We start from the raw sequence: 24,092 nt of genomic DNA on the forward strand, positions 1-24,092 counted from the left end.
TGCCCCCGACAGGCTTGTGCAGTAGGCACTAGGCATGATGGGTGCGTCACTTCATCCGCCTCTCTTACCCTGATGCGCACATCACTCTGGAACAGGGTAAATCTGGACTCATCAGACCACGTGACCTTTTTCCATTGCTCAAGAGTCCAATCTTTATGCTCCCTAGCAAATTGAAGCCTTTCCTTTCGATTAGCCTCACTGATGAGTGGTTTTCTTAGGCTACACAGCTGTTAAGTCCCAATCCCTTGATTTCTCTTCACATTGTGTGTGTGGAAATGCTCTTGCTTTCACTATTAAACATAGCCATGAGTTCTACTGTTGATTTTTTTATGATTTGATTTCACCAAACATTTAAGTGATCAGCGATCATTCAAGATTTTTTTCCGACCACATTTCTTCCTTGAAGATGATGGTTCACCACTATCCTTCCAGGTTTTAATAATGCGTTGGACAGTTCTTAACCCAATTTTAGTAGTTTCAGCAATCTCCTTAGTCGTTTTCTTTGCTTGATGCAGGCCAACAATTTCATCCTTCTGAAACATCTTTTCCACGACCACAGGATGTCTTCCGACATGGTTGCTTAAGAAATGAAAAGCTTCTCACTGCATCAGTTAGGGTTAAATAACTTGTTGCCAGTTGAAACATGCAGTAATTTTCCAATGGAAGGTACTTACCTATTTGCTTAGTTAAATCCGAGTGGTGACTTTTTTTTGTCCCGGCAGTGTAGAATAAAAGGGAAGGTGTTAAGAAATGGGGGGGAAAGCAAACAATAGGAGATACTTTATTAAAAAGCTTTTTATTGAAAAGACTATATTTACATCAGAACCAAAATCAGTCAATGGTGACCATAGAATACAATGACAATATTGCTCCCATCACCAGCATTTTTCAACAGCTTCTCAATCTACAAGGCATCATTTCACTTCTTTGCTGCAGGGCCATGTGATGCTTGAAAAGGCCAGTGCAAAACATTTTTCTTATATTTGAATAGGCTGCCATCATTTTACGTGTCTGGGAATATAACGGCAAGTACCCTTTGCATTGCTGCTTAACTAATTAAAACTACTAACTCAGTCGTCTCAGAGGATGATCGGTGTATTGTGTAGATCCTGCCCAGCCCTGATAAATCATAAAGTAGGAACGTTAGCAGGAGATGCCACACTGCATCATACAACAATTAAGTCTATGCATTCACAGGCATCACACATTTTGCTCGTTCACACTTAATCAGATACAATAATCCCTTTTACTGAAATAAACCATTTTCCGCTTAATTACCTGATTCACCTCCCCAACTCACACATATCCAGCCATTGATCCCTTATTTCAACAATGACAGCTCTACTTCAATCAGCTACTGTCAAATCAAGTTAAAGGCCCCGATTTCTGCTCCCGTTACCCAAGAGGAAGTGTGTTTGTTGTGTTGTGTTTGACTGAAAGAGCAAGAGGACAGTATGCAGATTGTCCATGTGTGCTATGAGGATATGTTTGTTTAACCTTGAATCTGTGTCTGCACATTTTTTGTCTAGTCCATCTTGAGGCTACGGTAGATGTAGCGAATAAATGCCAGGGAGGCCCAGAACGACACACTGCCCAGCATCAATGAGAAGACCATCGCTGTGAGCAGAGAGTAGCCAAAGAACTCCGTGCTCTGCACCAAGCCGCTCATAGAGGACCGGTTCCGGTAGTAGAAAACTGAGTAGACGAAGATGAAGAGGCCAGTGGAGCCGGTGCTAAGCACACTCCGCCACCACCACCTGTAGTCCTCGCCAGACAGAAGAAAGTAGGTGAGTGCCACAGAGATGCAAGCGCCAACTGAGAGGAGGATGGCGAAGACGCACAGCAGGATGCCGTACAGGGTGTAGTGCTCTCGGCCCCAAACGGTGGCAAAGATGTAGTACAGCTCCACTGAGATAGCACTGTGGGAAAAAATGGACAAGTGAGTGTGTAGAAAATAATATTTAAGAGGCTCTTACTACTGGGGTTCATAAATCCAGGGAATAATTAGCGATAGAGGTGATTCAAAAGTCAAGACGAACAGAAGGACCATTTTAACTGAATACCTTTGAAGATTGTAGACTTCATACATTATTCAAACATCTGGAGTTGAATAATAAAAGTAAGTAATTCTAATTTCAGAGCACCCCAGAAGTATACAAGTACATTTAAAAAAAAAAAATGTGTACTACAATATTTTACTTTACAAAAATTACTCCTGCAATTCTTAACATAAAAATACAGTTAATTGTGGGATACGCTCTCAATTGCTACCAAACATCTGAATAATAAAGATGGATAGTATTTCGGGGCGGCTGTGGCTCAATGCTAGTCGGTCATGTCCCTATTGGAAGGTTGGGGGTTCAATCCTTGACTGCTACAGTCACATGTCGACCTGTCCTTGGGCAAGACACTGAAATTGCTCCCGGTGGCATGAATGTTACATGTAGTGTAAAAGCAGCTTTGAGTGGTCGAAAGGCCAGAAGAGCGCTATACTGTATAAGTACAGTCCATTTAGCATTTTTTACATTAAAACGGAGCCGTGAAGCTAACCCGTTTGTATTGATTCTCATAACTTGTGAATGGCAATACATTGTGTGTTGATCTTTTCATGTTTACATCTCTGCTTTATGTGTGGGGAAAGTATGGACTTCATGCCATTAAAGTCACAATTTTATGGAGGCATCTCTCTTCCACACCCGACGACAGCTCACCTAAATGGCAGAAAACCGCCGATGGCCATGTGCACGGCCGTGTGTTTATACCAAGGCTGTGAGGGGATCTGCCGGGCAATGTTGCGAGTGCGGCAGGGTGCCTGGAAGCTGCCAGCTCGGTTCTTTCCGACAATGCCGCCGATGACGGTGAGCGGGAAGCCCACCAGCACCCAGGCACCCAGCAGTAGGAGCACGGTCGTGGCCGGCAGAGCCTGAGTGGAGCCGCTCCACCAGTGGATGGAATTCACAACGCTCCATGTCAGGAACAGAGGAGCTGAGGACACAGGAAAAAAGGACAGGCGTTGTTGTTTTCATCATTCCAGATAGAGAGTTGCTAAAAATGACCTTTATTAAATGGGGAAATATGTATAATTAGATAAGGCTGTTTAATCATGGCACTTAATAGGACCAGGAAGTTGTATGCTGCAGAAGACATAGGTTTTTTAAACATGTTCCTGAACCTGAACAAAGGTACATTATACATTAATAAATAATTAACAGAGTAGCATTGTTTCACTGTGTATGCAAAACCAATGGAGACCGATACTCCACTGGCGGGAGTGAAATCATTTTAGCTATAATCACAATTAGACTATTTCGGTAATGTTTACCATGATTTCACTTTAAGATGTCGTAACCAACAGAGTAAATAACGCTCCTGAGAAAACATATTGAAGATCTACAGACACAGTTTTGAAAGCATGAAAATCGATACCTTTTTGTCAGTATAAATTTTTTTTTTCACAAAAATTCTGCTTCACCTTGATGATTTAATCTACAGGAAAAATCGGTTTTCCAATTCCAGATGGAAAATTGTGAGATAGAAAATATGAGACTGATGTTACAACATTAGGAAATACAGAAGAAAGGATGGATGAGAATAAATGGGTACACACAATTAATTATTGTGAGAGGAAATCATCTCCATTCTTTACAGACAAATAATGTTTCCATAAACTGTGAAGATACTTTTAAGGAAAAAGTAAACTATACAAAGCCATGGGATGAAATTAGCAAATGGATATGGTTTTGCAAGGTCAACGATAAACTTTGAGAGACTGTATTTATTGCTACTCTACAGAGACATCCCTCACAACCAAAGTGTGATGTGATCTTAAACCCATCTTATGAGACTCACCAGAGAAGAGCGATGATGTGAGGATTATGTTCCACACCCAGCGCTGGCCGTTGATCTGTGTGTAAAAGCTGCATGACACGTAGCCTGACACACAGCTGGTCAGAGCGTACAGGACGATTGCTGCAGAGTTTATGGCACCGTGGCGGTGCACATTGAACATTCCAAGCAATGCCATGACAATGATTCCTAAAGAATGGCAATGAGAAGACACAAGGGTGATCAGACTTGACCTGCATGTATAAGCAATTATCTGGTTTGTCATTTTTTTTTTATAACTCTGCTGCATTTCAAAGACTGTTGCTAAGGGACTGCACTGAAAATAAGACACACTCTATTTGCAAAAAGAACAATAACAGTTCCTGATACTGAAAAATAAGTTTTGTAATTAATCACACCTCAATGCGTGTGTGTGTGTGTGTGTCCATGTTCAGCTGTGTTACTAGTTTTCAGCGCATTTTAAAAATGAACGTTCACCTGTGGCAAGGGTGAGAAACTGAGCCCCCACTCCCAGCACGGCACACAGCAGGCTTTTGTAAGGGGGAAACCTGAAGACGTCAGTGTGTATGATCTTCCAGCCGTTGTCTCCCTGGTCCAGATCATCGCAGCTGCCGTCCTCCTCCACATTGTACCTGGGAGAAAGAAAAATGTCTTACACTTGGTGTAATCCTACTCTTCATTACCTTATACTATATCAGGGGAACAAAGTAATGCTGGTTTTAATTGATGATGTATTGAGGTCTTAATTAGCCTTACAAAAGGAGACATAAACCTTAAAGTCTCACATACAGTACTGTGCAAAAGTTTTAGGCAGGTGTGAAAAAGTGCTGTAAACTAAGAATGCTTTCAAAAATGTAAATAATAATTGTTTTTGTTTGTTTCGGTTGAAACACATCCGTTAACTGAAACAGAAACAGCTGTGTAGGAGGAGTAACAGCCAAACTCTGCTACCAAGGTGAGGTTGTGGAAGACAGTTTCATGTCTTCAAGACTGAGCCCAGCAACAAGACACAAGGTAGTTATACTGCATCAGCAAGGTCTCTCCCAGACAAAGATTTCAAAGCAGACTGGGGTTTCAAGGTGTGCTGTTCAAGCTCTTTTGAAGAAGCACAAAGAAACGGGCAACGTTGAGGATCGTAGACGCAGTGGTCGGCCAAGGAAACTTGGTGCAGCAGATGAAAAACACATCAAGCTTATTTCCCTTCGAAATCGGAAGATATCCAGCAGTGCCATCAGCTCAGAACTGGCAGAAACCAGTGGGACCCAGGTACACTCATCTACTGTCTGGAGAAGTCTGGCCAGAAGTGGTCTTCATAGAACAGTTGCAGCCAAAAAGCCTCCGACATGGAAACAAGGCCAAGCAACTCAATTATGCACGAAAACATAGGAACTGGGGTGCAGAAAAATGGCAGCAGGTGCTCTGGACTGATGAGTCAAAAGAAGATATATATATATATATATATATATATATATATAATAGAAATATTTGGCTGTAGCAGAAGGCAGTTTGTTCGCTGAAGGGCTGGAGAGCGGTCCAATAATGATTGTCTGCAGGCAACAGTGGAGCATGGTGGAGGTTTCTTGCAAGTTTGGGGCTGCATTTCTGCAAATGGAGTTGGAGATTTGGTCAGGATTAATGGTGTCCTCAATGCTGAGAAATACAGGTAGATACTTATCCATCATGCAATACCATCAGGGAGGCGTATGATTGGCCCAAAATGTATTCTGCAGCAGGACAACAACCCTCAACATACAGTTCATTAGGAACCATCTTCAGCGTAAAGAGGAACAAGAAGTCCTGGAAGTGATGGTATGGCCCCCACAGAGCCCTGATCTCAACATCATGGAGTCTGTCTGGGATTACATGAAGAGACAGAAGGATTTGAGGAAGCCTACATCCACAGAAGAGCTGTGGTTAGTTCTCCAAGATGTTTGGAACAACCTACCAGCCGAGTTCCTTCAAAAACTGTACAAGTGTACCTAGAAGAATTGATGCTGTTTTGAAGGCAAAGGGTGGTCGCACCAAATATTGATTTGATTTAGATTTCTCTTCTGTTCATTCACTGCATTTTGTTAATTGATGAAAATAAACATTCTTAAAGCATTCTTAGTTTACAGCATTTTTTCCCACATGCCTAAAACTTTTGCACAGTTCTGTACATTGGCCCAGAAATAACCGCTTGGGCACCTCCGCTGACTTACCTGGCAAAGTCATTCTTCAACACGCGCATGAGAATGATTATGACGAAGCCCAACAGCAGCACCACCAGCACCAGAGAGTTAATGATGGACAGCCAGTGAATCTCCAGCGTTTTGGGGAAGAAGGAGTGGTCTCTGAGGCGCTCGGCTCTTCTGGCGTGAGAAAGAGAGGACTCAAACCAGCGCACGCTGTAGGTGTGGGTGACTGTCAGACTTCCTCCACCCACTCCAACTCCACCTACCACTGCACCTGCCCCCTCTTCCAGGGGAACAGGTTTGACATCTTTCACTGAGACATTAGCAAAAATTACTGAGTCGCCGTTGTACTCGATGTTGAAGTCTAAGTGAGTCCACAAACCAACCTGTGGAGTTAGAAAGCAGGGCAGAGAGGAGGAGGAGAAGGAAGTGAGAGAGAAGAAGAATGACAATGAGTGTGGCTTAACCAAAACATGAACTTTGAATAAAGATAAAACTTACACACTCTCTCCATTTGTCTTTGTCTCCCACATCAAATACACTGCTCAAAAAAATAAAGGGAACACTGAAACAACACATCCTAGATCTCGATGAATTAAATATTCCAGTTGAAAATCTTCATTCATTACATCGTGGAATGCGTTGAGAACAAAATAACATAAGAATGATCAATGGAAATCAAAATCATTAACCCATGGAGGTCTGGATGAGACAACGGATGTTCTCCTGAGGGATCTCCTCCCAGACCTGGATCGGGGCATCAGTCAACTCCTGGACAGTCTGTGGTGAAACGTGGCATCGGTGGATGGAACGAGACATGATGTCCCAGAGGTGCTCGATTGGATTCAGGTCTGGGGAACGGGCAGGCGAGTCCATAGCATCAATGCCCTCGTCATGCAGGAACTGCTGACACACTCCAGCCACATGAGGCCGAGCATTGTCATGCATCAGAAGGAACCCAGGGCCCACTGCACCAGCATATGGTCTGACAATGGGTCTGAGGATCTCATCCTGGTACCTAATGGCAGTCAGGGTACCTCTGGCTAGCACATGGAGGTCTGTGCGGCCCTCCAAGGATATGCCTCCCCAGACCATCACTGACCCACCGCCAAACCGGTCATGCTGAAGGATGTTGCAGGCAGCAGAACGTTCTCCATGGCATCTCCAGACTCTGTCACATCTGTCACATGTGCTCAGTGCGAACCTGCTCTCATCCGTGAAGAGCACAGGGCGCCAATGGCGAATCTGCCAATCCTGGTGTTCTCTGGCAAATGCCAATAGGGCTGCACGGTGCTGGGCTGTGAGCACAGGCCCTACTTGTGGACGTCGGGCCCTCATGCCACCCTTGTGGAGTCTGTTTCTGACAGTTTGAGCAGAAACATGCACATTAGTGGCCTGCTGGAGGTCATTTTGTAGGGCCCTGGCAGTGCTCCTCCTGTTCCTCCTTGCACAAAGGAGCAGATAGCGGTCCTGCTGCTAGGTTGTTGTCCTCCTACGGCCCCTTCCACATCTCCTGGTGTACTGGTCTGTCTCCCGGTATCTCCTCCATGCTCTTGACAGTGTGTTGGGAGACACAGCAAATCTTCTTGCCACAGCGCGCATTGATGTGCCATCCTGGATGAGTTGCACTACCTGAGCCGACCTGTGGGTTGCAGACACCGCCTCATGCTACCTCTAGTGGTGAGGGCACTGGCAAAATGCAAAAGTGACCAAAAATCAGCCAGAAAGGATGAGGACAGGGAAATGGTCTGTGGCCACCACCTGCAGAACCATTCCTTTATAGGGGTTGTCTTGCTAATTGCCTCTCATTTCCACCTGTTGTATGTTCCATTTGCACAACAGCAGGTGAAATTAATTCACAATCAGTGTTGCTTCCTAACTGGACAGGTTGATATCCTAGAAGTGTGATTGACTTGGAGTTACATTGTAATGTTTATGTGTTCACTTTATTTTTTTGAGCAGTTTATATCCAGTCAACATATCCAACAAACCCTCAGAAGCAAAATAGGTTTTACCTTGTGGCTGTGAGGCAGGAAGCCGCTCTCCTCTATGTATCCCACGAACCCCCAAATTGGAATGTCATCCAGGACAAATTCAAAGTAGAAAAGTTCCTCGATGGCCTCACGAAGCTGGTCCACCTGAAACACAAAACATATCCAAGATCACATGCTTTATGTTTTCAGGATCTTAGCTTGTTAGCCTGTTTTTGAGGTGCTTATTTCAGTGAACTGGTTTGAGAGGAAACATTAAAGACAATCATCACTGAGACTGCAAGGTGAAAACAGGTCTGGCATACATAGACCACACCAATTACATCAGATCCTAATCCTGGAACACATCTTTAAAAGGCATGGAAGCTATTTTTTTTTCCCAACAACCAATTGACGCCATACAGCAATTTTAATTTAAAATCAAAGTACTTAATGAATTACAAACTAACATCAGCTATGAGCCCAGAGTAAAGTGAAACTCAACACAAGATGTGTGTTAAGTTTCAAAGGGTTAAGTGCAAACTACCCTTGTGTCAACAACCACACCAATGTACCTGTTTCTCTGACAGAGTGAGCTGGCAGACAGTTTTTTTCTCCACGTTCTCTCGGAATCTGACGTGATATAACGACTCTGCCATCCTGTCACCATCCAACACTTCTCCCAGACTCAAGGACTTGTGATGCACCTGAAGGAAATGTGTTACAATATGAGTTAACAGTATGTGAAAGAGCAGCCTGTGTGAAATTCATTCTTGTATTTTTATAGCAAAGTGATAAGGTTAATTTTTGTTTCAAGTAAAAACTCAATGGTATGCTCCCCACATGGAAATAGGAAAAAAGGCATCTTTTTATAATCTTAGATAACATTGTTTTCTTTTGCCAGATGGGAGTACAACACCTGTAAGTTATAAGAAAACTAACAAGAAACATGTTATCTTTATACAAGTGTTTTCATTTAACATGACCAATTAATATACAGTTCCACTGTGAGTCACAGCAGCCCATTAATACACAGTAAGAGAGAACAAAGACTGACCTTCTCCGGCCTGCAAACAGGCAGGGTGTAGTAGTGATATGTCTCCTGGGGGTTATGATAAGGGCCCACTTTGTTGACATAGAGAGTCACGTTGTCCCCCTGCTTGTAACCCACGGCCCAGCCAGAGAACAAGCACAGGATCAAGACGCAGTGCAGGCCCATCGTCCTCTGGCAGCCACCTGGCAGGTGTCCTATTCCACGCTGCATAACCCCTGTTGCAAAGAGGGGATAGTTCATCCGAACATGAGAGACAGAAGAGATTTAAACTAGACTTTCTGATCCGACACTTACAGTATGCATCTAATTTCAAGTCCAGATATGAGCTCGTGTCCATTCTATTTAGACCTGATGTGTGATGATTTATGTCAAATGTATAAATTGAAACTTTTATACAACATCACTCTGAGACACTGTAATCACTATGATGTATGAAACATTTCACTTAAGGGGAGCTTTTTGACAGGAACCAAATGAGCTGTCAGTTAGTATCAGTCAGTTATGAGTTTGTGAGTATGGATGTCTAACATTGCTGACTTTTGGGGTCTGTAGTTATTTTCTCTTTAAAACTTTAGGGGTCTCCACAGAATTCCTGAGTTTCACTCTATTTCATTCATTCATATTTCATATTTGTAATATATTTTCTGCACTTCACACAAAACAAAGCATGTTACTGTAGATTAGCGCCACATTTTGAAAGTAAAATGATGATCCTAGCAGGAGAATTTGATGCTTCCAACATCATTGCTTCCATTTGTCTCCAACAAAAACAATAACTTTATTGATCCCCAAAGGGAAATTCACTAGGGAAATCCTAAAGCATTGGCAAGCAGGCTAAACTAACGCATAGCTAAAGACCTACCATACTATGCATTGAAACGCAAGTATAGCTCTATAAATTTTGACATGACAGGTCCTTAACCTCACAAAAGCAAATCACCTCTGGGGTAGAATTAATACTTATGTAGAGTTACTGTCAAATTTCAAAGCAATGCAGAAGTTACCTTTATGTTGAAGTTTTAATTAAATCATCTAGTGGATACAATTTTGAATGCTTAAATTATGTGATGCTCATTATTACACTGTCTCAGTGTTAACACTAAAGAAAACATTGAATGCTGTAGTGACAGACGATTTAAGTTTAAGGGGATGAAAGGATAGTGATTGCGCTTGATAGATAGTGGGCACGTTTAAAAAAACTGTAATACTGATTTAGCTGGTTTCTGACCAGTACTCTTGTCTTTAGAATCTGATCACCTCCCAATAACCTTCTCTTTTTGGGCAATCTCTCTCCCGTAAAGTCAATAAAGAGTAGCATCACAGCTGCAGATCTGGCCCTCTTTAACTTTTTAGTGTCAGCAGATATGAAGACACACTTATGATACAATTTGTTCAAGAACCCACCGGGTTGTCAACATAAGATTTAACAAAATAATTTCTCCAAATTACAACGTTAAAGAAGGAGCAAGGTCATTTAAAACAAACACTTTAATCTACATCAGCACTGCTGTATTCCAAAGACTCAAATTGCGTTTTCATTTAGACCACCGACTCAGGATGACAGCAGATGCCGAACAAACAGACAAGAAGTAAGTAAAAATATACATTACCGGTTCACGTTGTGTCGCTTCAGTCCCGATGCTGTAGATCCTACAAAACCTGTCTGGCCGCCGAATTCCTCGGACTCCAGGCCCCAACAGTCCCCTCTAAACCAGTATGCGTCTCTACTGGAGCTCAATGTAACGTTAAAGACTTACAGCTCAACATCTTGGAAATCCTCGAAGCAGTGTTCAAACGTATTAGGCATTCTCTTTCATATTTTGGAACATATAGTACTTTTACTGACATATGAGACAGCGAAGAAGGGGTCCGACTCCACGTCACCTTAAAAAATAAAAATAATGACGAGTCGGTTGACTTTTCCGGAGTGGGCGGAGAAACAATAAGATACCTCCAACGTTACCGGTTATTCGTATGCGTAACTATTCCACACCACGGGCCATTTGAAATGGACGTGGTGCATTTTCGTTTATCCAAAATACAACATATAGACCGTTGGAGCCCCGACCTGAGCAACTCTATTATTTTTCTATATGACCGGATTTCCTTCCACCGCAATGAACCAATCAAATGCCTTCGTACTACTTCCGCGTTAAAAGTCAGACCTTTCTAATCGTAACTGCATTATCGATGGTCAGTTCTTCAGTGAGTTGACGATGATTTGCTCGATGGATTGATGTTTTATGTCTGTTATTTAATTTCCCGCGAAAGAGCCGCAGTTCCTCGCGCTCGAGACGCTTGGACAAGTGCACAATTTCGAGCTAAACATCCGACTGGTGAGTTCGTTGTAAACAATATAACTGTTCAACTTTATCGGACATTTAAAATATATGGATGGCAGTTGTTTCTCGATGCTAAAAACAAAACAATGTGAATATATTTTACAATATTAATGTTTAGCCTTCTAACTAGCCACACTTGCAGCTTAACCTGAACTCTGCGGCAAAGTTAGCTTCTTGCCAGGACATGTTCTATTCCCGCATGCCATATTTGCTTAAAAAAGAGGAGAGTTTCTTTCTCCATCGCTCACTGAAACTCCACATCATAGAACATAGCTTACGTTATGTGCTATGTGTCCCCAGTATCTAGTCTTTTATTCGGCAGCACATATGCCCTATGCATCGGTAATTGAGCCCCTCTATGAGAGTAGCCAGAATTAATGTTTATGACAATAGAATAATAACATTATTTCATTGTTTACAGACTTCGCTGTTTTTGAGTCCTTCAGTCCAACACTATGGGAATAAACGGGCTCGCTAAGTTGATTGCTGACCAGGCCCCTGGAGCCATCAAAGAGCAAGACATCAAGAACTACTTTGGTAATTTTTACAAGTTGCTTTCCCCACATATTGATTGATTATCAGGCCTGCATAAGTAGTAAAGATTTTGCTTTTCTGAACTTGTGCAGGCAGGAAAATTGCCATAGATGCCTCCATGTGTATCTACCAGTTCCTGATAGCTGTGCGACAGGACGGCAATGTTCTGCAAAATGAGGATGGCGAGACGACAAGGTACACCCCCTACAATTACAGACATTTTAAAACTCAGACTATAGGTGATGCATTACAAATACAATGATCTTGATCCTTGAGACTGGAATATTTTTTTCCATCAATATGTTCTTTTTTCTCAGCCACCTGATGGGAATGTTCTACCGGACAATCCGCATGCTGGAACAGGGCATCAAACCTGTGTATGTGTTTGATGGCAAGCCCCCACAACTAAAGTCAGCAGAGGTAAGTGTGGGCTCTGACTTCCTGTGTTGATTTTCTCCCTACCTTCTGTCATTGTGGAAGTGGCAGTCGGATTGGTCTTCCTTATTCATTTAAATTTCCATGTTGTTTGGCTTTTGTTTGCTCGTCACTTGCAATCCTGATCCCTTATAAGTTAAACAATATGGTCAGAACTGTAACACTTACCCACATATTTACCATGATGTCTGTCTCTCTAGAACAAGCAATGATGTTTTGTTTTTTGTTACCTTTTCTTGTCTCTTGATGCTTCTTTATCTTACTGTGTCTTTACTCTTCAATTAACCTCCAGCTGGAGAAAAGAGGGGAGAGGAGGGCAGAAGCTGAGAAGCTGCTTGCTCAAGCACAGGAAATGGGTACAGTTAATGCTTTTTGAACTTTATTAAATAATTGCCTTGTGTGTTGCCATTGTTTCTTTACTAGGTTGTGTTTTTATTCAGGCCCTGTCCTGTCATTTAGGGTAAACAACATATTTTTATGTACAAAGATTGAAATCAGTTTATCATTCCAAAATAAAAATGGAATAAATATTTAAATGATTTGTCTTGATATTTTTGTGTAATGAGCTTAAATCTTACTTATAACGTATTTAAATTTCAAAATTGTGTGTCTCTGTCCAGGGGAACAAGAGAACATCGACAAGTTCTCCAAGCGTCTGGTTAAAGTCACTAAGCAGCATAATGATGAGTGCAAGAAGCTGCTGACCCTGATGGGAGTGCCTTACATTGAGGTTAGAGCAGCTCAAATTCTGCTACAACTCTTGCTGGTTAAGAATATTTTCACATTAGTGTTGACAGTGACTTTTAAAACACTTTGGAAGGACCTCCCCCCCCCTGGTTGATTCTATGTATTTATTTTGGTGCTGTTTCTTACATTTTATCATTATTGACCTAGTTCTTTATTTATTGTGAGAAAAGGCCCCAAAAGTCAGAAAATGTTATGTGACAACATAAACAGCAAGTATGTTTTTAACATTGCACCATAAGATATGGTATGTTCATGATTTACATATTGCAGAAAGACATAAGAATGAAATATTTTACTTATTAGTTTAACTCCAAGCAGATTTGCCTTACCCTCAATGGCGGAATAAAGAAGTACATTTGAAGTTTATGTTCAGTGAAATGCCCTCTGCTCTATTGTATGCCTTTCAACCAGTGACTGTATAAAAATATGGACGACACATCTCTGTCTGTTAAATACGTCCTGTCCTCCTCCTTTGCTCTGCTAATCTGGAGCAGATCAGCCGCAGGAGCTGTATTTGTCAACAGAGCTGTCAATCATCCTTTTACTTCATCAAATAACTAATTAAAAATGAACACTTGGATGTAAATCAGCATAAGAACTAGCTATAATGACAGAAACCTATTTGGCGTGTATTTTGATTTTATAGTTTGACTCATGTCCCATCTGTTAACATGGAGAAGACAGGCATTATAACCTTTACTGCATCCAGTCAGCAGGGGGCGCTCGAAATGTTTTGGCTTCACTTTTAGGGAGATGACATGTCGTTCATCTTTTTATACAGTCTATGCTTTCAACTAAAGCATTTTAGAGAAATCACTTGCAAGAGGACAAGTCTGGGTGAACAGTTATTCAGAATGTAATGTGTGTTTTTATTGTAGGCTCCATGTGAGGCGGAGGCCAGCTGTGCCGCTCTGGTTAAAGATGGAAAGGTCTTTGCCACAGCAACAGAGGATATGGACGGGCTGACCTTTGGGACAAATGTTCTGCTCAGACACCTCACTGCCAGTGAAGCAAAGTAATGATGCACCTCTATCCCGCTGTTATGGCATTAGTGATTTCAGCTGTTGGGTTCTGTAGCTCTCATGCATACACTTTGATTCTAAACTTAATAGGGATAAAATTCCACCTACAATCAGTTCCACTTTATTTAATTATCCATATTTGTTTAGGGGGTAGAAATTTCCACATTCATGTTGTTACATGTACAGTTTTCCTTTTGGCACTGCTTATGCACTGACTGCCTCACCAGCTCTGAATAATTCAGGAGGTACTGCTTTACATGAAACAAGTGCTACTGCCATTAAACTACATGAGACAGTCCCACTACACATTCTCCTCTGTTTTATTCCACTAAACTTGAAACCGCAGTACTAAAAACCTTAACTTTTTGTGACACTTTTTGTCCTATATTATCCTGTCTTACTCTTTATTTAATATGAATTGTATATAAGCCTTGGACATGGGATAGAATAAGCTATATGTAACATAAGTCAAAGTCATTACATTTAAAAGCAATGTTTTTCTTTATGCATTTGATAAAATGTTAAGTATTTTTTTTGTTATAGGAAACTCCCTATCCAAGAGTTTCACTTCAGTCGCATCCTGCAGGACATCGGCCTGACCAATGAACAGGTAAAGTTTGTGCTTTGGAACTGTGAACACATTTTTAAGGGTACATTGTGTGAGTGATATTTCAGTCTTTCAACCATCAATACCACCCACCCCTCCATTCTATCCTAGTTCATAGACCTTTGTATTCTGCTGGGCTGTGACTACTGCGCCACCATCAAGGGAATTGGACCTAAAAGAGCCATCGACCTGATCAAACAGCACGGATGCATTGAGGAGATCCTAGAAAACATTGACCCAAACGTAAGTTGATGTCTGCTACAATACAGAAACTCTAGCAGTCAAACGTTTGGATTAAACAAAGACACGCCCTCATGATAAGGATAAGCGCTCACTGAAAGAAACCCTCCCCTTGTACCCTTATAATTAACCTAATACTTACTATTACCCTAACCTACCACAGCAACCCAAGAAGCATTGCCTCTGTTCATGCAAGCTCCAGGTATTGACAACACTGATACTACCTCCCCTACCACATGGCTTTTACTGGCCCCCACCTTTGAATTAAACACACAAGAGAAAAATATTGAGAGTTTGTAGAGAGAGGTGTGTTAGAAAGAAGACGGGGAAGGCAGAGCTAGGGTCAGGTGCCCCGTCTGGGGCTAGTTCTACAAAGACAAAGGCGGTTTGGTTCTGACTCTTTGTGTGTTTCTTCTGCTCTCCTTCATGCAGAAGCACCCTGCTCCTGAGGACTGGCTGTACAAAGAGGCCAGGGGTTTATTTTTGAAGCCAGAAGTGGTGGATTGTTCCACAGTGGAGTTGAAGTGGAGTGAGCCGGATGAGGACGGACTGATCCAGTTCATGTGTGCTGAGAAACAGTTCAGGTAAACTATCAGCAGACTCTCCTTAGTGCTGCGTGTCGGATTCTTCTCTTACTTGTATTTAGAGTTTTCTGACATTGACGATGATGCTGATCAGGATTCTATAACCAGACAAGCTTGTTATACAACATTTGACCACTAGGCTTCACTGCCTTCCACGTAGAGCAGAGTTCATGCTTCTAGCATCAATTGAGCACAAATACATATGATATGAGGTTTAATGGAAATTATGTCTGTTAGACCTTTCACAATTAACCTTCTTCCTTACTAGGTTATAACATGACATCTTACTTAATCATTTTAATGTCAATTAAAAATGTCAATCAGAAATGATAATGGACAATGGTTTGTTCAGCTAGAGATACCGTTACACAGGACAGCATTGAGCCTTTAATGAAATAATGAATTCTTTGGGTTATCTGTTTGCAGTGAGGACAGGATCCGTAACGGCTGTAAGAAGATTCTGAAGAGTCGACAGGGCAGCACACAGGGGCGACTTGATTCTTTCTTCACTGTCACTGGATCTCTTTCCTCCAAACGGAAGGTACATTAAAAATATTTTGTAATATTATGTTTATGAAAGTATCTCCTATTAACTCAACAGCCTAATGTGGTACGTTATTGTTGTTACTGTGTGTCTGTAGTTGTGACTGTTATGTAGTCCTTTTTTTAAAGCAGTGAAGAGTAAGCCAAAGGTGTTCTGTAGGCTGTTGTGAACTTTTCAAAGTAGGTGTTTAAATGTTCAGTTATCATGTGATATGTTACTCATTAGGTCTATTTATCTTCCCCTACAGGAACCTGAGATCAAAGGATCAGCAAAGAAGAAGCAGAAAACTGGTGCCACGCCAGGCAAATTTAGGAAGGGGAAATAGGTAGATCATAGGGCTTCTTTGGTTCCTTTAGGAAGTGATGATTAGAAAAAGTAGCTCCCGGAGAGGAAGAAGTAAGCTGTTACATATTTACACAGTAAAAGGTTGTGTTTAATAATTTGTTCCGCTGAACAACTCCATGTAGACGACCAAACACGATTTTGTTGATGTAAAAAAAAAAAGAAGCAAGGATTGTTTTTAATAAGTGTTAAAGGGTTTGACTAATGTGCTATTTCTGTTATTAAATAAAAGTAATTAAGTCTTTTGTAAAGACATTGGTTTGTGGTCTTTTGATTGACTCATTCGGGGTCATCATTATGAAAAGTCTATGTGTGCGTGGTTTAATAGGAGCACGGATGGACACAATAAAGCCCTCATGTGTCTTCCAGGTGGTAAAAGTCAAAACCGTCAACTTCACAACAGGCACAGGTGGGAAAATAGTTAAGCATAGAGTGTGTGTCATGTGTTGTGTATTGCTTTCTGACTTAATCATGGCGACTGCACAAGATCTGGACTGAACAGGTTGTGAGTGTGTATGAAGCACAAAGGAAATGCGATGAAATATCTTGTTAAACATTAACAATCAACTTAAACCTTAAAATACAAAAGATGTTAAGGATTGTTTTCAACTATTTCTTTTGCACAACTTTTTCCATTTTTACAAAAAAAGCTTCTGATAATTTTCCTCTTTTTTTGGAGCGGTAGGATCCGTGTGAGAGACAAAATAAGGTTCATCTTCAGCTCTTCACATATCTCAGCCGTTGCAAGGTCCATTAATACTTGACACCTTGCCATCATGGTCTCCCACTGTTCTGTGAAGTGTCAAGTCTATCTATAAGCAGCTAAAAATCCTTATTATATTTGGTCAGAAAGATATATTTATAATGTTTGAATATTTTGGTTCTGTTCATTTGAACCTGGCAGGGATAAATGAATTGTGTTATCATTGAACACAATTGTGTGAATTTCTTCTCACTTCGTCACTCAGGTAGATAATATTTAGCAGACGTACAACAACAACTTGGCAAACTTTGTAGGCTACAAAAAAAGGAAGCTGACTTGGTGTGACCGGGTGTGTGAGGTAAAAAAGGTTTTGGGTGATTTCATGTGTTGTACTTCCGCTCAAATTGATAACTGAAGTACACATCACCGTCATAGGATCTCATCGCTACTCTCTCTTTTTAATGTGGGCTCGTCTGGTAAGAGTTTTACTGATTTTACTTTTCAGCTTTTAACCAACAAATTATATTGTTACCATGCATGTTCTCCCCCCCAAAGAAGGAAACACTAATATTTTATTGATCTGATTTTTTTCTTTTGCAAAACTGCTAGAAAATATGAGGCTGCCTCAGCAGCATTTTAGTCCAAATGAAATAGCATACCTTTGGTATTATTCAGAGTTTACTTTAATTTGACATTCTGAAAATTCTAATTGATCATTAGTGACTCCTGGTTGTATGATGCATGTTTCTGGTGTAGATGTGAGCACAAGAGATTTTGTTCCCTATCTTACTCGTTTCTTACAATCTTTGTTTTTGCTACAAAACTATGTTTAAAAAAAGGTCGCTGCTTTATTGTGTGTGCAAATCTAGGTGATATGGCATTCCTGTGTGTGAAGATAGTGACAGCCAACATGCTGCTGAGTGTCTTCTTTCTTCCAGGTGAGCTGTTTGTTCAGTCCCTTTTATTTGGAGACATTACTCTATGATTACAGTTAAAGCTCATTGAGAGACCAGTGCAGACAGAGCTCACAATCATTGATGATTTATACTGACATGTTTGGCAGCACAGGGGAAACTGGTGCAACATCTTTCTGCTGATTATATCATCTCTTTCTATTCATAGCAATTTGACCACATAATGTTAATCCTGAGTCTGGTTTACAGGCATGATGGCTGCTTGTCTCAATAATACAAAGCTGTTCATTACTACGCCACAGACGATGGAAGCCCTGAGTGGATCTTGTTTGCAAATCCCATGTAAGTTCAGTGCTAAACCAGAACACGAGTTTAACCAAGGAATAAACTTCGGAGTTTGGATTAAAAATTATCCCTTCTTTGGAGAAGAGCCGGAAAATGTGATTTACAACAGTAGTGGGAAAGTGACAACCTATCCAATGAATATAACTGGAAACCTCAGTCAGAATGACTGCACCACTTTATTCTCTCGTATGAACTCAACATATGACGACACGTACTACTTCAGAAATGAAAACAAACCGACTGGCTTCATGGCCACAGCTCTTTGTGATCCTGTTCGTATAATAGTTAAAGGTAAGAGAGCTTGTTTTATTTTTATCAGCCTATACTGTTAATTTTAAGAGAACAGAATCCCAAACATAAAAATACTAAACACAAATAATTAAAAATTACTTACTGACATTAAGCTGATTCTGATTCTAAACCACAGATTCTCCTCGGAGCCCCAGCATAGAGATCTCAGGTGACCTGAAGGAGAAGGAGTCTGTCACTATAACCTGCTCAGCTTTCACTCCCTGTCCACACTCCCCTCCTAAACTCACCTGGAATCTCCAACAACACTCTCACAACAACATGGAGGAAAACACAGATGGAACCTTTACAACTAAAATCCAGGAGACCATCACTCTGTCAGACAAACATGATGGATACAACATCACCTGTTCTGCCAAATATCCTGTGAATGAAGGACAAGATGTGAAGATAGCAGAGGAGACAAAGACTCTCAGTGTTTCATGTAAAGACTTAGTTTCATTTGATCTTTTGTAGAAGAAAGCAGGTTAAAGTGGTAATCTTGAAGATCTCAGTTTCATTCTCTTTCAATAGTTGGCAGGACCTTTGGTGATAAACGGTAATTGGGGGAGAACACTTTCCAGAGAGTTGCATGTGTGTGTGATTTCCACGGTTGGCTCCCCAACTCTTGATTTTCCTCGCTGACGGTTGCTTTCCTTTTTAGACTGTTTGCCTTCATCTGAGTGTTGAATTTGTTTCTTTTTCTTTGGAATTTTACTTATTTTTGAAGTTGTATCTCTAGATATCGATCTTTTTTTTGTTTGTTCAGCCATAGTAGATTACTATTTACTCGCAACACTTGCAGAGACCGGAGAAGCAGCCGCTTAGCTCCGCCTACACTCTCTGGCAGACCAACCACTGCTGGGTGATGGAAAAGGCGTCACTAACTGGGCGCCGCTTGTGATTTTTTCCGCACAAGTCGCACCAGACATCCAGTCTGTAACACTGCAAATGCAAAGGCTTTCATCAGTGGGCCATATGCTCAATCACCATTGTGTAACTTCATTCGGCGATAGATAGTGACTTAACAGACATTTATCTAAATGAAAATATTCAAGATTATTACTTTAAAGAAACATTTAAAAGAAACGAAAAGAAAGAAACTTAAAAGAATGCTTCATCCTTAAAAATAGGCTTATTGGGGCGATTTAGCTTAGTTGGTACAGCAGATTGCTCCATATACAGAGACAACAGTCCTCCACTCACTGATCGCAGGTTTGACTTCTGGTCTGCTGATCATTTGGTGCACGTCGTCCCTCACTCTCTCCTCCCCACATTTCCTGTCTCTCTTCAGCTGTCCTCTACATAAAGGCAAAAGCCAAAAAAAATAGGCTTGTCGAGCTGTTCTTTAGCATAATAATAATAATAAAAAAACATGTTAAATATTCATCATCTTTCTACTAAATATTCCTCTTTATCTCACTCTCTCCTTATTTCAAATCTTCTAGACTCTCCCAGGGACCCTTCAGTGATCATCAGTCCCACTGGTCCAGTGTCAGTTGGCAGCAGGGTAAACCTGACTTGCTCCTGCAGACGCAAACCTCCTGTTGTCCAGTTTTCCTGGTTCGTGGTCAGTGATGGCAGACTGGAACTCATCAAAGTTGATTCACAAGTTTATGGCCTTAATGTGACCGCCGCTGATCGGGGCAGATTGTTCTTCTGTGGATATAAAGGTGATGTTGACCCTCAACTATCAAAAGGATGTCAACTTACATTTGAAGGTATCAGCAAGTTTCTGATGTTTTAAAATCATAAAATCTTCTAGGAAGCAGAGAATGACCCTGCTGCTGTGTTACAGGTGATCAACTGGATCAACATGTTGGTGTTCAACTTGTATTAAAGATCCTGGGAATTATGATGCTCATCAGTACACTGGTCATCTTTGAGTGGTGAGACGTGTGATATGATCATTTTCAGTTACGGACTAATTGGTCAAATTTGAAATATGGTTTAATTGCATGAGACTGATCATTTTCATCACAGTTTGACATAAAAAGTAATTTTCTTTCAGTTGGTTTCGATCGAGAGGCTCCGTCAAACGCATGGAGGTAAGCTACCAGAGGAGGAGCGGTACTGTGTAACTGTCTGGACTCCTTATTTAGTCCAATGTTACTGTCTATCTGTTGCATGTGTGTTTGTCTTTACAGCTTTAAGGTTCAATTTATGCATCCATAAGATTGCCAATTACAGAACAACAGAAAAACCCATACAGTATATCTCAGGGAACGATGTTCCCCAGTTGCAAATAAAGAAATAAATCCATCTGTGAGGATTTTGGGGGTCCCTGTGGACAAATTGGCATCAGTTTTAAATACTGTGAAAACTCCTCAAGCTAGCAGCTAAGAAACATGCAATACAGTTTTTGGCCACTTGGGTGCAGCTCCACAAGCTGTTAAAGACGATATGGCAATAATGATATAATGGTCATTGTGCGACACTTTCTAATCTGGGGGATTCATGATTGCTGATATGTTTTGTGCGTGAGAGAATTAGAACTTGTTCTTTGGTTATCTTTTTTTGGTGGTTGATTGCTCCAAATATATACGTTTCTATAATGCAGGTGATGTAAAGACTGTTGACACTAACATTAATGTGTCATGATATAAAAGGTTCTTGGAGTTTTACAGTGACAAAAAAAACAACCTTTCTGCTCTTTCTTTGTTTCATTTTCACAGGACACAGTGGAACCAGACTACGTCAACACAGTGGCGTTGGGATTGTCACCAAAAGTGCACCCATCACAAACCATACCAGCAAAACCCACCTGACAACCCCACATAATGACAATAATAATAATGATACAATTCTATCTATCTATTTATCTATCTATCTATCTGTCTATCCATCCATCTATCAATCTGGCCTCTGTGGCTGAGGTGTATGTAAGCAGTAAGCACATGTGGGTGTAGCTTGGTAACCGGAGGGCTATTTCACAAAACCTAGATAGCGGATTAAGCCGTGATTTTCCACCTATCCTGGCTGAATTTAGTCGCTACTCGGTTTCACAAAAGCGGTTGGCACAAAAGTTTTCTAAAAAAAATTATAAAATGTTATTCTGTGCTGCTAGCCTGCTACAGACCAGGCTAACAGCCAGGCTTGATCAAGCGGCAAGCAGTGTTGAAAAATGAAGCCGATGCAGAAGTGCAAAAAACTGCAGTTCCTCGAGTGGCCACTTGAGGCTGGCTCCAGAAAACAAGAATAACATTACATCAGGTGGGAAAATCCCAATTTTTACAACAGAAGTAAACATGTTTATAGCCTGGAACAAAAATAGCAAATTTTATTGTTCAAGATATCTGTACGGGGTAATTTTTTAATAACACACCATAATATATTCTAGCATTGTGGATGAGTGGTTGTAAATTATCTTGATGGTAAATTCCCTGAGTAACATTAACTTTCATTGCTAATTTTTAAAGCAAATGATAAGAATTCCTTTTCATTTCCTTTTAAAGAAATACACAATATGTGTTTCACCTCTTCATAAACTTCTATTGGTAGCTCTTGCTCGATTGGTGTGAAGTATGCTGCGTGCGTCTTCTCCATTTCAGCATCAGGAAATCTGTGATCGGCCCCGTGGTCTTTTGGAGAAAACCATGAACGCGCATTTATGAGAAATACTTAAACCTGGCTTGACCTAGTTGCACCTGTTCAGCCTGGCTTGACCTACATGAAACAAAAATTAATCAGGATGCACTAACTAGGCTAGGTCAATCCTCGCATTTTCTCTTATCCGGGATCTCTGAATTCTGCTTTTGTGAAATAGCCCCCTGCAGATGCTATTTCTGGTTATTTATTTATACCTATTGTCATCATATTCATTGTAAACAATCTGTTTTACATTAAGAAGTATCTCACTGTTTAAAAGCTATATTATTAAGCTGCCATAGTCTTTCTTTTTCGTTTATTTTGCTCGTCATTTGTGTATATTTTTAGTGTTTTCTTGGTGTTGTATAAACTTCAAATAAAACGTTCACCAAAGGAAGACCACTCAGGACCGTCTTTTTCTTTTCCACCACTCAGTCAATTCTCTTCATGAGTGTAAGGCAAGCGAAATGAAACGTTTTTTAACAACAAATCTTTGAGGATCTGAAAGGTAAACATTTGAATATGTCGTAATATCTGACTGTTTTTTGTCTACAGGATATGAGCTGTAACACTATAACTCCCCGAGTTATTTTAGGCATGGTCTTGGGAATGCTATTGTAACATGTAATACATGTATAGTCAAAGTTAGGCTGTATTGAAACTGATGCTAGCGTTTTTGAAGGTTTCTCTGTCCAGAATTGTTTGAATGATTTGAATGTTTTGCTCATTATCAATCCCCTGAGACGCTTCAGGGTTGGAGACCCCTGGTCTAGATGCTTCATCACTCAGCCTGGCCTGGATGTGCACACTTTAGTTATCTCATGGGGATGCCATTGCAATCACAGAGGATAGGATTGTATTATGAATATTCGTATGTCGGTCTGTACTTGCACTAGACTAGCTCCATTGCCAGTTTTTGTTCAGCCTGAACTCTGACTGATTTAACCAAGCACCTGCAGCAGGCTACTTGTCCAACCCAGCAAATTCTGATTAGAATACAAATCCTAAAATCACCCATTTAACATTTCCCAACATTATCAAAAGCACAACTCCCAAACTGACTAGCATGGAGGTGCTCATTTAACCACTGGCCATTCTCTCAGGATGCCCTTATCTTAGACTTTTAAGTTGCTACCACCTGGTCTACGTTTTAGGCCATGACTACAAATACAAGGTAGAAGAAGTCCTACATCCCAGTTGCCATCAGGGCCCTTAATGCTACTGGTTGAGGAGATACATGCTGTTAGTAGTTAGTAGTATTGATGATGATTATGATGATTAGGAATATAGACAAATATAGTAAATAATTCATATAATTTCATCTAAATCGAATCTCGAATCGAAGATCCATCTTTTTAATCTATCCTGTTTTTCAGTGGATGAAAAATTAGTACACCTACCGTCCTGCAGATGTCCCTGGTAAGCCTTGTGGTGAGTTTCTGCTGAACTACTATGGAAACTCAGTTCACAAAATTTAACCTTTTGACATAATGATGATGTGCTATGGTTTAGCACACTTGACTGACTACATATCCGAGTGCACCGTTCACAGCCTGTTGTTGCATCTTCCTCTCCCGTTCTCATTATCTCTCCCGCTGTTGTGCGGCTGAGATATGTTGTCAATTTTGGTGGTGTATTTTTGATTAAGTAGGGAAATGTTTAAAATGAGTACGGCCGGAGCATCAGCTGTTTTTGTTCTGGTTTTTTTTTTTGCCATTTTTGTTTAGTTACATTGCGCATAGACTTACTCTGTGCATAGAAAGTCATGTTGCAGGGCCCTCTGACATATGCCCTCCCTGTGGTTCTGGGGCAT

General features: G+C 40.8%; 3 protein-coding genes across 3 annotated transcripts; 2 read left to right on the forward strand and 1 right to left on the reverse strand.

Moving 5' to 3' along the window:
- Positions 1 to 814: 814 nt before the first annotated feature.
- tm9sf1 (transmembrane 9 superfamily member 1) lies at positions 815 to 11,127 on the reverse strand. Its single transcript, XM_069667342.1, has 9 exons — positions 10,655 to 11,127; positions 9,048 to 9,259; positions 8,566 to 8,697; positions 8,036 to 8,158; positions 6,048 to 6,406; positions 4,324 to 4,478; positions 3,850 to 4,035; positions 2,712 to 2,985; positions 815 to 1,919 (listed from the first exon to the last, which is right to left on the reverse strand). Exons 2-9 carry the CDS (start codon positions 9,252 to 9,254, stop codon positions 1,526 to 1,528), a joined length of 1,830 nt encoding a protein of 609 aa, XP_069523443.1. The 5' UTR covers positions 9,255 to 9,259; positions 10,655 to 11,127; the 3' UTR covers positions 815 to 1,525.
- A 195-nt stretch (positions 11,128 to 11,322) lies between these two features.
- On the forward strand, positions 11,323 to 16,667 carry fen1 (flap structure-specific endonuclease 1). The gene is made up of 12 exons (XM_069667451.1): positions 11,323 to 11,380; positions 11,808 to 11,923; positions 12,013 to 12,115; positions 12,238 to 12,340; positions 12,648 to 12,711; positions 12,976 to 13,085; positions 13,981 to 14,117; positions 14,668 to 14,734; positions 14,843 to 14,974; positions 15,404 to 15,555; positions 15,982 to 16,096; positions 16,347 to 16,667. Exons 2-12 carry the CDS (start codon positions 11,842 to 11,844, stop codon positions 16,422 to 16,424), a joined length of 1,143 nt encoding a protein of 380 aa, XP_069523552.1. The 5' UTR covers positions 11,323 to 11,380; positions 11,808 to 11,841; the 3' UTR covers positions 16,425 to 16,667.
- A 110-nt stretch (positions 16,668 to 16,777) lies between these two features.
- Positions 16,778 to 22,603, forward strand: LOC138596236 (B-cell receptor CD22-like). Its single transcript, XM_069667860.1, has 8 exons — positions 16,778 to 16,850; positions 18,014 to 18,082; positions 18,308 to 18,694; positions 18,831 to 19,136; positions 20,140 to 20,414; positions 20,501 to 20,580; positions 20,703 to 20,739; positions 21,367 to 22,603. Exons 1-8 carry the CDS (start codon positions 16,778 to 16,780, stop codon positions 21,457 to 21,459), a joined length of 1,320 nt encoding a protein of 439 aa, XP_069523961.1. The 3' UTR covers positions 21,460 to 22,603.
- Positions 22,604 to 24,092: the final 1,489 nt, after the last annotated feature.

Source organism: Semicossyphus pulcher, unplaced genomic scaffold (assembly GCF_022749685.1).
Source record: "Semicossyphus pulcher isolate SPU_LCO1_2020_fin unplaced genomic scaffold, fSemPul1.0.p SCAF_18, whole genome shotgun sequence".
Classification (NCBI taxonomy): Eukaryota; Metazoa; Chordata; class Actinopteri; order Labriformes; family Labridae; genus Semicossyphus; species Semicossyphus pulcher.

Excerpts from the sequence above, each read along its gene's own strand:
- tm9sf1 (XM_069667342.1), bottom strand. The coding sequence starts at position 9,254 with ATGCAGCGTGGAATAGGACACCTGCCAGGTGGCTGCCAGAGGACGATG. Across the intron at positions 8,698-9,047 it reads CTGTTTGCAGGCCGGAGAAG|GTGCATCACAAGTCCTTGAG; the intron begins GTCAGTCTTTGT and ends CATTTCCTTCAG. Across the intron at positions 8,159-8,565 it reads TCACTCTGTCAGAGAAACAG|GTGGACCAGCTTCGTGAGGC; the intron begins GTACATTGGTGT and ends TTTGTGTTTCAG.
- fen1 (XM_069667451.1), top strand. The coding sequence starts at position 11,842 with ATGGGAATAAACGGGCTCGCTAAGTTGATTGCTGACCAGGCCCCTGGA. Across the intron at positions 11,924-12,012 it reads AGACATCAAGAACTACTTTG|GCAGGAAAATTGCCATAGAT; the intron begins GTAATTTTTACA and ends GAACTTGTGCAG. Across the intron at positions 14,735-14,842 it reads TCGGCCTGACCAATGAACAG|TTCATAGACCTTTGTATTCT; the intron begins GTAAAGTTTGTG and ends ATTCTATCCTAG.
- LOC138596236 (XM_069667860.1), top strand. The coding sequence starts at position 16,778 with ATGGACACAATAAAGCCCTCATGTGTCTTCCAGGTGGTAAAAGTCAAA. Across the intron at positions 19,137-20,139 it reads AAAGACTCTCAGTGTTTCAT|ACTCTCCCAGGGACCCTTCA; the intron begins GTAAAGACTTAG and ends CAAATCTTCTAG. Across the intron at positions 20,740-21,366 it reads GCTCCGTCAAACGCATGGAG|GACACAGTGGAACCAGACTA; the intron begins GTAAGCTACCAG and ends TCATTTTCACAG.